General features: G+C 41.0%; 1 protein-coding gene across 1 annotated transcript; it reads left to right on the top strand.

The window, feature by feature from the left end:
* The first annotated feature begins 923 nt into the window (after positions 1 to 923).
* Positions 924 to 4303, top strand: TIGD2 (tigger transposable element derived 2). Its single transcript, XM_026509728.4, has 2 exons — positions 924 to 1299; positions 1474 to 4303. The coding sequence occupies exon 2, from the start codon at positions 2383 to 2385 to the stop codon at positions 3958 to 3960; it is 1578 nt and encodes a 525-aa protein (XP_026365513.1). The 5' UTR covers positions 924 to 1299; positions 1474 to 2382; the 3' UTR covers positions 3961 to 4303.
* Positions 4304 to 13625: the final 9322 nt, after the last annotated feature.

Here is a 13625-nt window from a genome sequence, read left to right on the forward strand (position 1 = left end):
CCACAAGGAACCGAGTCCGGGAAGGGGGAGAAGGCATGGTGCGTCGCAAAGGTTATTAGTGCACAGGTAGGTGCTGGCGTTGGGTCCATTTAGAATGCCAAAATAGAAACGAATGGTATCTCCACTTAAAATAAATCAAGGGACGCTTTGTCAAACTGCAGTTCCCTTATTATTACCGAGAGGCAGAAGGAGTAAAGGGGTGGCAGGAAATTCATGAGGGAGCCTCCCACAGACTCACGCGTCTCCCAGGTGCAGTCGGTTTCGCACAGGGTCCGCTTCTATAGTGACTGTGACTTAAACCCTGGAGCAGCGCAACCAGGGTGGAAATAGTCGATACCCAGTTTGACCAACCCCTGCTGAGCCTCAGGGACCACGGGCTTGCTCAGGTTGGTGGTGCAGAGTGTAAGCCTCAGCTCCTCTCCTGAGCCCGGTCCCCAAGGGGAGCCAGCCTTCCTGCCCTCGGCCAGCAGCCGCGTCCGCTCGCTCCTACCTTTGCTCAAGATCTCGCACCGACTGGTCCAGTCCTAGCTGGCGGGCGCTGGGAGGCGCGGGTGCAGCGGCCTCTATTTGTAAACACGTTCCACGTGCGCTCGCCCAGCCCCATTCGCATCCCGCTCGTGGCACCTGAGGATGCGCAGGTTTCTCCGGAGCCCTCAGAGGGTGCGATTTTTATTTCACCTGAGAGTGGAGGAAGCCTCGCCCGCAGAAGCGAGCCACTGAAAGAAGGGCCAAGAGAGGGTGGAGTTGTACCGCCCCCTGCTGGTCGGCGAAATAGTCGGCAGGCCGGAGCAGCCAGGACTTAAGCGAAACCCACGCGGCGCCTAGAGACGCCGCAGCGGCGGCCCCGCCCCCTCCCGCCCTCTCACTGAAGACTCCGCCCCCGCGCCGCGCGCACTCGCCCGCGCAGGCCCCGCCCCCTCGCCGACACAGCGTTCCTGCGGGGGCGCGCGCGTGCACCCTAATCCCCCGCCTTCCGGCTCCGGCGGCGACGCTCGCCCCTCGCCGCCGCTGCCGCTGCCGCACCACCGGTGTCAGCTTCCCTCTAGAGACTCCATTTGCTTTCAGGGCAGTCTGGCCGCCGCGCTCTCTGGCGGAGAGCGATGCCCCCGGCCCGCTGACTGGAGTCCCTTGGGCCAAGCGCTTGCTCGCTCGCTGCGGCGGTGACATCCTGGTCGCCGGCGTCCACGGAGGAATCCGGGCTCCCTCCGCGTGAGCAAAGACGTCCCGCGCTCCGGAGCTCGCCCTGCGGGGAGAGGCCCTCGCTAACACGGCTTGTCTCTGACCTCTTAATTTCAGGAGGTAGGCAATTCAGGTCCCGCTGTCACTCCAGATAATGCCTAAAAGCATTATTTGTCGGATTTTGTCATCACACTGATAGGAGGCATTAATTTTCTCAATATAGTTGCAGGATAGATATGAGTAATGCCACAGACCCTGATATTGAAAAAATATATTTTTGGTATTTTCCTTTAGGTTTCGGAGGCACCGAGTGCTTATACAGATCCCCACAGGAACTACTGTTGGCCCATCGAGGATCATCTTTCACCAGGATTATTTTAACATCTTCACTGAGCCTTTCACCTCATACCCTCTACCATGAGTTCTGATTTCTACCAGTGAAGTTTTTAATGCTTTCTTTAATCATGTGACACCACCTCTTGTCCACCTTTTGCCTTTCCAGTTGCCAAATACATTAGGTATAAGTTTGTGTCATGTTAAAGTACAAAGTTTTCTGCTTGTCCATTTTCACCTTATTTGCACTGCTCACTTCTGTCCAGCTTGCTTTACCTCGCTTGCCTATGATTTTCATATCCACTCACTTGAATAATCTCTAGCAGCCCTGCCTAGAAGAGGCAGTATTCCATACACTGCCTGACAAAGACAAAGGTCAAGGGATGAGTTTTCCCGTTATTTTTTTCCTATATGTCATGTCTACAAGTCCTCTCTTAAACTATTCCCTAGCACATTTCCCAAAATTGTCCCACCGGAGTCTTAGTTCCTTTAGCAAAGAATCTCAGATGTAATGATGGCAAGAATTGAATACACAATAGGACTGTTTTAGAGACCTTGCTGGTACCAGATTAGTTGCAATCTCCTTTGAGAGTGCAGTACAGGAAAAAACCTTAAACTAAGTGGGGAGGAAGAAAGAAGATAGGTTTAATTAAAGCTAGTCCTTGTTGAAAGAACTTTGTTGGCTTTAAAACAGCAAAGTGAAGAGAGTCACATAGGCCTGGCTTGGAAACTGGCCAGCACACCATCCACCTAGGTCCAGGGGGGCCGGGGAAGGGATCTTAAAACCCCATTTTCTAATGTCATTGTATCCAAATCTAAGTTGTTAAATATCTTGTTCCAGTAATTGCTTAAAAATATTAGACACGTAAAATGTTGGGGAAACGTAAGCGTGTGGTGTTGACAATTAAGGACAAGCTTGACATTATTAAGAAACTTGAGGAAGGCATCTCTTTCAAAAAGCTTTCTGTGGTGTATGGAATTGGTGAATCCACAGTTCGTGATATTAAAAAGAACAAAGAAAGGATAATAAACTATGCGAACAGTTCAGATCCTACAAGTGGGGTATCCAAACGTAAATCAATGAAGTCATCAACATATGAGGAACTGGATAGGGTTATGATAGAGTGGTTTAACCAACAGAAAACAGATGGGATTCCAGTATCTGGAACAATTTGTGCAAAACAAGCCAAATTCTTTTTTGATGCTCTGGGGATGGAAGGTGATTTTAATGCGTCATCTGGCTGGCTAACTCGGTTTAAGCAGCGCCACGGTATTCCAAAGGCTGCTGGTAAAGGAACAAAGTTAAAAGGAGATGAAACTGCTGCCAGTGAATTTTGCGGTAACTTTCAGGAATTTGTTGAGAGGGAGAATCTACAACCAGAGCAAATTTATGGTGCTGATCAAACTGGATTGTTCTGGAAATGTCTACCATCAAGGACATTAGCTCTTGAAACTGAGCAAAATACTTCTGGTTATAGGTCAAGCAGAGAGAGAATCATTATTATGTGTTGTGCAAATGCCACTGGTTTACACAAACTTAATCTTTGTGTTGTGGGAAAAGCAAAAAAACCCCGTGCATTCAAAGGAGCTGACCTTTCAAACCTTCCTGTCACTTATTTCAGTCAAAAAAGTGCATGGATAGAACATTCTGTTTTCAGACAGTGGTTTGAAAAATACTTTGTGCCACAGGTGCAGAAGCATTTGAAGTCTCAGGGGCTTCTAGAAAAAGCAGTGCTTCTTTTGGATTTTCCCCCAGCACATCCAAATGAAGAATTATTGAGTTCAGATGATGGCAGAATAATTGTGAAATATTTGCCACCAAATGTCACAAGTCTAATTCAACCTATGAGTCAGGGAGTTCTAGCCACAGTAAAAAGATACTACCGAGCAGGACTTCTCCAGAAATACATGGGTGAGGGAGTTGACCCAAAAATGTTTTGGAAGAACTTGACAGTGTTAGATGCAATATATGAAGTATCAAGAGCTTGGAACATGGTAAAATCAAGTACCATAACCAAAGCGTGGAAAAAACTTTTCCCTAGCAATGAAGAGAATTCAGGCATGAACATTGATGAAGGAGCCATTTTAGCAGCTAACTTAGCAACGGTTTTACAGAATACAGAAGACTGTGAACACGTTGACATTGAGAATATTGATCAGTGGTTTGACTCTAGGAGTAATGACTCAAGCTGTCAGGTGCTAACTGACAGTGAAGGTACTGAGGACCAGGCCAAGCCTGCAGAACAAAAGCATTCCAATAAGCCTAGAAAAGCAGATCTGAATCCAGAGAAGCATATTAGCCATAAAGCTGCACTTGAATGGACCGAGAATTTATTGGATTATCTAGAACAACAAGATGACATGCTTCTGTCTGATAAACTGGTATTACGGAGGCTTCGAACAATAATAAGAAGAAAACAGAAAATCCAAAATAACAAAAATCATTAATAATATTCTTAAGTGTATTTGTATCTTTGTGACTTTATCTGCAGTGGAACTTCATTATCTTGTTTGAAGTGCTGTGGATTTCAAGGCTAAATGCATTTTATAAATGATTTTAGGATTAGACACCATTTTGGATTACTTAAATTCCTGCTCTTTAATGTTGATTCTAGTAAGTGAGCATTGCCATGTAACTTGTTTGTTTACTGTTTCTAATCTGTATTATACTAGTTAGATCATAAGATACCTGAGGCCAGGGATCTTGTGTCTGTTTTGTGCCTGAATTTCATTGTGTCTAATAGACGACCATGCACACTCTAGGCAATCAATAAATCTTACTTAAATTGAATTTTTATTACTTTCTCTGAACTTCAGTTTCCAAATGAAATATGTTGGGGGTAAGTTTCCTTTTCTATGATGTTTTCATCTGCTGGAGTTTTTAGAACTAAGCAAAATAATGCTTGAAGTATTTCACTGTGAAAGCAGAGAAATGAAGGAAAATAGTCTCAAGCCTAAAAATGGCATTCTATACCAGCAGTATTTGGACAGTGAGCAATTCAGTTTGGCCATCTCTGAGTATAATGAAGGGAGAAGAAACATAAAATGTCTCCAGGGAAAGGGCTTGCACTTCACTTTTATTCCATCTGACAGTAGGGAGAGTTCCTTCATAGTTGTGGAAAGAATGTCATCCCTATTCCAGAAAAATAGGTTTCAGTTCCCAAACCATTGTAATTAGAAGAGGTAAGAGTTAAATTTTATTATATTTTACTTAGATCCTTTATTAGTATAGATATATCAATAGTTTTTCTCTCTTTTAAGCTGTTTGATATTTAGGTAACACTTAAAACCTTACAAAGTATATCATTTAATTTTTATAGCATATTTTTTTGTGAGGATACTGAGAACATAAGCATACATGTAATTTGTGGAACCATTCATCACATGAATGGTGGACTGACATTAACATGAGAAAGGCACTATAGAAGAGTGTGGGCTGCTGTGTGACCGTGGGCAACTTGTTTAACCCATACATTATACAGGGATACGTGCTTTAGAGAGTTTTTGTGAGGAGCAAATGATTTAATATATGCGTTTTAAGTAATACAGGCTTAGAACAGGACCTGCCCAGAATAAGTCCTCTTTGAGTGTTAGCTCCTGTTACTGAGTTGCTGAAACTATGAGTTTCAAAAGTTATGTTGAACAGATCCGGTGTGTGACTCAACTGTGATGTTGCTGCATTGGGAAAACCCTTTAAAGGGAAGTGAGATAAAAGACAAGTAACTAGCTTTAGTTGAAATACAATAATTTATTTCAGTGAAAACTGAAAGTTTAATCCAATTTAGAAGTCATTTCCTGACTATCTAGTGCTAGGCAGTGAGGTATGCAGGCACATTGAAGACATCTTAGGTTGAATTATAAAAGAAATGGGAATGGAATTGTAATTTCTTTGCTCCATGACTGCTAAAAAAATAAACAGATGTTGGTGGTGTTCATAGAAGAGAATCTATGTTACTAGTATTGGCCTAATTCACTGAAGTAATAAAATACCTTCATGTAGATAAGATAGTAAGGAGGACATTTGAAATATTTTATTAAATTACGGTAACATAGGATCAGTGGAAAAATTCAGAGCAAAAGAAATGGGAAAGAAAACCCTGGTTATAGTAATTAAGTGCTGCCATATATACGGAGTTTTGTTGTGATTGATTTGAGATTTTAGAGCCCCTTACAATTCTTCATGAAGCTGTCATTAGAGCACAGGGTTCTGCCTTTTGATCTGAGGCTTTGGTTCAAGAAAGGCTATTTCAGAAAACCACTAGGAATCCACTTTCTTTGGGAAAATTCGTATACTGGCACACCGTCCTCATTTTACACAATTTCAATTACTGGATAGACCTGAGGAAATGAAGACTGTACATGGTTAAGTCCTGAGGCTATTTTGCTTCTTGGAAACTAAGGGATTCTGAAACTTGATGGTAAAGACGTATTTGAATGTTACTTTGCATTTTTCACAGAGCTTTTTGCTAACAGAAACTTCTCAAACTCCCTTCAGTTATGACATTAAAATGGTTTAATCCTGTGTTTTATCATGTATGCTAATATAAACTGTGCATTCTAATTCCATAATTAATTGTAATACAAAAATCCTTTCCCTCTTTCAGGTTATATATTAATTATATCTTCTGGGAAGATATATTGTGTTATCTTGGTTAACCACATGCTCCTTAATGTATTCTAGTTGGAGAAGCATGGAACTAATGTGCTCTCATTTGACTTTGTGCACTTTAAAGAAAATAATCACAAATTCTGACTTCATCACCATTTATACAAGTGCGTATTTTTTAGAGGATTTGAAAGACTACAAATTCGGACCAAATAGAAAATTTGTCAATTAAGAGTATACTTTAAAAAAAAGAGGGGGGAGCATTTGGAATATTTACTGTTTCATAATCCAATCTCAAAGAATAATACAGGGGTTGATTGGAAAACTTTGGGTCCTCAATCAATATAGAAGAGTTGGCAGGGCCCAGATCAATAGCCAGGGTCAATTTAGGCAGACTTACAGGATGATAATGGCACTCTTATTCTGGTATTCTTTTTGTTCTCACTCTAGCTTCAGGCTGAGCTGTACAGTCACTTCATCATGAATTTTCTGGATTTAGGGAGGATCATAGTGGACTAAATGGCACAGCTGACGTGAAGCAGTACACAGCTACTTAAGTCACAAGCTCAGAGACACTGTCCCTCCAGTGATGTGGCTAGAGCCACATAAATCAAAGCTAGGACTTACCTTCCCGATATGGAGCTCTTCAGGAATGCTATGTTCACTTCTTACCTTGATATTTTTGCAAAGCTCACCTTTTCTTATTTAAATACATACTTCATCTACATCCTAAGCAATAGTATCTGCAAAGTCACAAGGCTTGTGTGCCAATTGTGGTCTTTTTCTAGTTCAAATTAAAGTGAATATAAAGCAATCATTTTTAACAACTTGACCATCTGTAACCTAAAATCATCTTGCATATGTCACTGGCACACTGAGAAACATTGACCAAACAGGGTTGTTGAAGGTGAACAAACTGGAATGTAAACACCAGCTTCTCTACTTTCTCCTTAGATAAGCTTGGCAGCTTTCTGAACCTCTCTCAACCTGTTTCTTCAAATGTAAGTTTGGTAGGTTATATAGGCACACTCCAAGCTTTTACAAACATCAACTATTAGGCAACCCTATGGCTGTTGATTGTGAACTCCTGGTCTCCAGGCTTGGCCCAGAGAATGAGTCACAGCTCTTCTCTCATAGTGACTGTACAGACCTCTAGGGGACCTGGGCACTCCTGGTGAGGTCTAAGGCACTGCGTCATCACTGGTAATGCTGGCTGGGGTGTCTGCATGATTTAGAGGGCAGTACTGAGCCCCCCCAGGCTCCTAGGACTACAGTGTGTGCTGTCGATCACAGGAACCCATTAGTAAAAACCAAAAAACACAGGTGAGGCCTGCTCCAGCTGCAGTCTCAGATAACAGGGCTCAAAGAGAAATGGGTTCTTCCAAGCAGCTGAAGGCATACTTGTGAGATAAGCTTGTGTGCTAAAAGAAGAAATGCAAACTGCCTGTGCAAATTCAGTGGGGGAAGCGAGGGTAGATTTGGACCCAGTCACGAAGCAGTGCGAGCAGTACTAGCCCCAGCACCAACAGCACTGTCACCCTCTAACTGATGAGTCCAGGGGTCACTGGGCCTGGTTTGCCCTGCAACGTCCCACTTTACACTAGTTCTCCCAGGGTAAGTGTTATGGTGCCCCTTTTACTCTCAAGTGTCCCAGTGTGCAAGAGAAATTAGATGGTTTCCCCACCAATGACCCAGAGAAAGGAGTTGATCTGCCCAAAGTCACACAGTGACCAAGAAGGGAGTAGAAGGTACTCCTCTTAGCTCCAGACAGTGTGGCCTAGTGGCCAACTCTAAGAGCTCCCTCTAGACAACGAGCCTCCCAAGACCTGGATTGTAATCTCTGTCCTACTTCATTCTGGATCCCAGCACAGTGCCTGCCTCCTTGACACAGGTGGGAAGTCTCACTGAAGTTCTGTCTCTCCTGGAGGACAAAGAGTGTCCCCAGTTCATGGGCTGAATACCTGCTATGTGCCAGGCACAATGCGGAGTGTTCTACAAATCAACATACTTTTTGTGATCCTCAACACCAATCCTGTGAAGTGTAATACTTCACCTGTTTCACAGGGAGCCCCCAAAGGGAGCTGGCAGAGACCCAACTAAACATTCCTGTCTGAGGCAAGGTCAGAAATCTCAGCCCTTGAGGGAAGCTGTGGTCCTCTGTTCCCTCTTGGGCTGCAGGAATCTATGAGGTACTCAGCCAAAGCCTTTCTTAAACCACTTTTAGCACCCAGAAATGTGTTGGGTGTGTGTAATTCCAGAGAAAGCTTCCACCAGTATTATTCCCCAGGTGATTATCATTGTAAATCCGTCAGGCTCAGAAAATCCTTGAGTGAAGCTCCATGCAACTGACAGATGCAGTCATCATGAGGGCATCTTTTCAATTCCCTTCTGACCAAACGTTCAGGCCTGGGGATGGAGGGTGGATCCTGCCATGTCTCTACATGTCGCCAGGGTGGCCACCATACTTCCTGCATAGAAATCACTCAGGGGGTGCTGGAGCCCATCACTGTTGTCAGCTCCTCACTGTTTCTCCTCATTCACGTCATCCCAAGCCCTAAGCCTCAACCTAGCTTTCACACTCATGTCAAGAATGTACTTATTTACTATAATCTGGAAAGCCAGAAATAAAAGGTGTTATAAATGCATAATGAAGTGTGTAAGAAATGCTATACTCCACATTTGTACTCAACATAAAGTTGGATATGAACATATTTAGTATAGTTCCTTTATGGAACTTCAGGTGTGATATGTGAATATCCCTACACCTTTGGACATAGAACAGAATAAAAATCTCATGGGGATTTTTATTTTCAGAGTGACCCTGTAATGAGATTATCAGCTATTACCACTATAGCTAATTAAATCACTGAGGTCTATATTAGAGTTACTGCACAGATATTAAAGAAATCCATGAGATTGTGGAACACTTAACTTTATTTTTAAGTCAGAAGAGAAAAACTGACTGTACAGTAGCCTCATTAACCTATGAAGTAACCTCTACAAAAGTGCTTTTGTTCTCATGGGAAATTTTAACAGCTGAACTCTTAACCAAATCACGTCTAATTTCTTCTAAGACTAACAAAAATGATACCTATTTCTTTCCTCCATTTCAGAGTATGTTGATCTTCCAGAGCTTATTTACAAAGAAAACATAATTACCTTTGAGCCTAAAAAAAGATAAAGTAAACTTAAGGCAAATAGTTTTTCTCATTTACCGAAGCAATTTTTTTTGTCATGAAGTTTTAAAGATACCTTTTTCTTAATGAGAAATGTCTAATGCTATGCACATAAACTTAGTGTGTTAATTTGAGATGATAGAGAACCTAGACGTTTTATTTAATTCCATTTTGGCTTTAAAAAATTAGCTTCAAAGTTTAATTCAATAGGAGCTTCAGTAATCTATGTGATCTAATGTGAACTAATATACTTTGAGCTGTTTCAAAGTACTCAAACACAAAGCTGACTCACAAAGTATGGCTGTATTTTTGAAATAACTGTAATTGTGGGACAATAAGTAGGGATAGTATTTCCATTTTCTGTTAATCAGCTTTTTGGGACCATTTTTTGATTGACTTTAACATTTGGGGGAGTTTGCGTCTCCTCAGTGGATTAATAAGATATTTCACCTGTAGCACATATCTATTTTTTTCTATAAACACTAGAGAATGCAAGGATTTTTCCTGTACTGTACAAATATTTAGTATTATAAATTAGGCTCATATCAGTTAAATAGGCATATATAATTCATTTCTACCATGAGAAAAAACTGTATTTCATTGATTCTAAGACACACGTTTTACTATTTATGAAACTGGGATGCTTCCTTTTTTTAAAGATTTATTTATTTATTTGAGGGGGGAGGGGCAGAGGGAGAGAGAGGCTTAAGTAGGCTCCTTGCCCAGCATGGAGCTCGATCTCACAACCCTGAGATCATGGCCTGAGCTGAAACCAAGAGTCGGAAGTTTAACCCCCTCTGCCACCTAGGTGCCGCCTAAATTGCGTTACTTCTTACAAACAATAGCATCTTACAATTATAGTTGACATCATTTTTTTCTTTTTTAATGATACATAAAGTATTGTTTAGATTTCATGAAATATAAAAACTTTTTGTGTTAATTTTGCCTTCCTTTTGAAAATAAAATAATAGTGTACTAAAAAGTTTCCAGTTAGTAAATTTATATTTATAAAAGCATAATTATAGGGCGCCTAGGTAGCTCAGTCAGTTAAATGTCTGCCTTCGGCTCAGGTCATGATCCTAGAGTCCTGTGATTGAGTCCTACATCAGGCTCCTTGCTCATTGGAGAGCCTGCTTCTCCCTCTGCCTGCTGCTCCCTCTGTTTCTGCTCGCTCTCTCTCTGGCAATCAATAAATAAAATCTTTAAAAAATAAAAATAAAAGCATACTTATATATTACAAATGAATATGCAAAAGTTAGATACTAAAAAGAAAATCTAGTTTCAGAAATCTTATTTCATAATACTATCAATTGCTCTCACACACACACACATTTCACTAATTTAGGGAATAAGGGTATTCCTTTCAATTACAGAATGTTTTTAAAAGATATGTGGCTTTGTTTTATTTAAATATATAGGATAAATTGTAGAACTATCAAAGTGTAGCTGAGTAGTGGTTTTATTGGCCATACTAATGATACATTCTAATGATTCATATGTGAATTAATCTTGGTAAGAGGTTTCTAAACTGTTGAAGAATAGCATGTTTTCCTTGTTCACTTGTTCTATCCATATAACATACATAATAGGTTTTTCAAAAATAATTTATTCAGATTTCCTTAGCGTTTTTTTTTTTTTTTTTTTTAAGTAAGCTCTACACCCAATGTGGGGCTTGAACTCATGGCCGTGAGGATCAACAGTCACATGCTCTACAGACTGAGCCAGCCAGGCACCCCAAGATTTCCTTAGTTTTAACCTAATGTCCTTTTTCTGTTCCGGGATCCTATCCAGGAAACCACATTACTTTTAATTTTCATATCTCCTTAGGCTCCTCTTGGCTGTAACAGTTTCTTAAAATTTACCTGCGTGTGATGATCTTGACAGTTTTGAAGAGTACTGACTGGTTAGGTATTTTGTAGGATGTCCCTCTATAATAATTCTTGTTGTTCATTGTGCATTCCTTGCCTACTGTAACACAAAGCAGATTATGAAAGTGCCACGATTAAAGATACATTATAAGAAATATAAGTATGAGGGGTGCCTGGGTGGCTCAGTTGGTTAAGTGTCTGCCTTCAGGTCATGATCTCTGGGTCCTGGGATCAAGTCCCACATCGGGCTCCCTGCTCAATGGGGAATCTGCTTCTCCCTCTGCCCACCCCCCGCCCGACTCATGCTCTCTTTCTCTCTCTCTCTCACTCTCTCCCAAATAAAAAAAAAATCCTTAAAAAATAAAAGAAATAAAAGTATGAGAGAGAGAGGTAAATTTTGTTGAGGATCTGGGAAGGCTTCTCATCACAAGTAGAACATAAACTTGACCTTGAAAAAATTAGTTGTGTTTATGGTGGGATAGGGAGAATGAATGTGAGCAATGCAGGTCATATTCTAGTAATAAACTGATACGATTTCAACATGTTTATCAAAGGTGTAATTAGAACTAACAGTGTAAAGTTTGGTAGCAGGCTGAGGATTTTTTTTTTCCCTCCTGACACTAATTGGGTGTTTTATAGTTCTGACACTAACTATCCGAGTTAGACTCTACAGGCTTAAGGGCTCCGTTCCACAAGACTGTCCTCACTTTTGATGCTAGTCGTAGGTATCAGATCCCCACTTCTGTACGGCTTGGTTACAAAGCTGGGGTTTTCCTCACCCATACCATTACTATTACAGTTTATTAGAAAAGATATGGATGCACAGCCAGATGTAGGGATACATAGGGTGAGGTCCAGAAGAGTCCTGAGCATAGGAACCTCTTTCCCCGTGGAGTTTGGCACCAAACTCCTGGCCCACAGATGTGTTTGCAAATTTGGGAGCTTTCGAAACCCTCATCTTTAAAAATTCTTATGATGGTTTAATCATGTAGGTATGATCGACTGAATCATTGGCCACTGATGATTAACTCAGTCTTTAGCCCCTCTCCCCTCCCCTGAAATTGGGGTGGGGCCAAATGTTCCAAGCTTCTGATCAAAGCAACCAGCCCCTATCCTGAAGCTATCTAGCAGCCCAACAAGAGTCATCTCATTAGAACAATTACCACCAATTTTAAGGTAACCTTGAGGAATAAGATGGAGAATGAGAAGGCCTACATAAGTGGAAAAGCAAAAGTGTCAATGTTTGAAGAAGAACGAATAAAAGAAGGGGATTGAAATGCAGAGAGAAATGAGCAGGTCCCCATCCTTTGAGGGAAAAGTTGGAGAAGGAGAATGTACCCCTCAGAGTTCCTGTCATCATCTTATTTGCCAATGCTCTTAAATGACATATGTATGCACAGCTGTCATAAAAAGCAAGGTATTCCAGAACATTGCAAGTATTGTTGGGGGATTGTTTAACTTCCTATTTCTAGACTTCTACACTCCAGTTAAGCTAATTTATCCTCATCTTGGGCCCTATTTGACACTTTCAACCTAGATTTGGTTCTAAAATGCCCTCCTTAAGCAGCTAATTTTCAGTCTTTTGGTTCTTTTTGCTGCTATTTCTGTAAATAAGCTCTTACCATCTTTTGTGGCTGGCAGTTGTCTTTTCTTCTTTCCTCTTGCTACTCATGATTGGATCATTCATTTGTTTCACTAATACTTTTTTGAACAATGTACCCTAACAAATTTAAGATCCAGGACAGCAGGGACCTTAAGTATCTTGGCAATTTTTGTATTTCCAGTCCCTGAATAGTCCTGGCACAAATGTCAATAAATATTGGTTGACAAAATGAATCAGTATTATATTGAGCACTGCATACATGATGAAGATAAAAGTTCTGATTCTCAAGCATTTTACAGTAAGAGTGGGAGAACATAATTTATTCAAATAATTACAGTAAAGAATTGTTGAATGAAAGTCAGAGAGGAGAAAATCTTCCACAAATTTGGGACCACAAAAGACTACATCTTCAGTGAAAGGGAATTGGAAATAACCTTACAAGGAGGGGCAGTAAGAAAACTTTTCTGTCTTTACGTTGGCATTGGGTAGGAGAAATAGAAACATTTTTCCTGAGAATTTGTAAACACAAGCCTGACTTCATAGGTTTGCAACATGAATTTACTCCATCTGTGTGGTCCCCAGACAATCAAACTGAGGGTTTAATTTAAGGTGGCCGTGTTTGCAGGGCATTGGTAGGAGTAATACAAATCTTCTGTGAGGGAATACAACCTCAACACAAGCCTCCAAAAATTTCCATGGATAAATTTCCAAAGACCAACAGCTCACAGAGAGCAAGAGCTCACAAGGCACCAGGTGTACAAGTCAGCAGAAACAACTGAGAACGGTACCAGAACCCACTTAGACTCTATCTACTGGAATGGTTAGGTCTAAAAGGTAAACATAGCAAAGTTTAGTTTGTA

Source organism: Ursus arctos, unplaced genomic scaffold (genome assembly GCF_023065955.2).
Source record: "Ursus arctos isolate Adak ecotype North America unplaced genomic scaffold, UrsArc2.0 scaffold_9, whole genome shotgun sequence".
NCBI lineage: Eukaryota > Metazoa > Chordata > Mammalia > Carnivora > Ursidae > Ursus > Ursus arctos.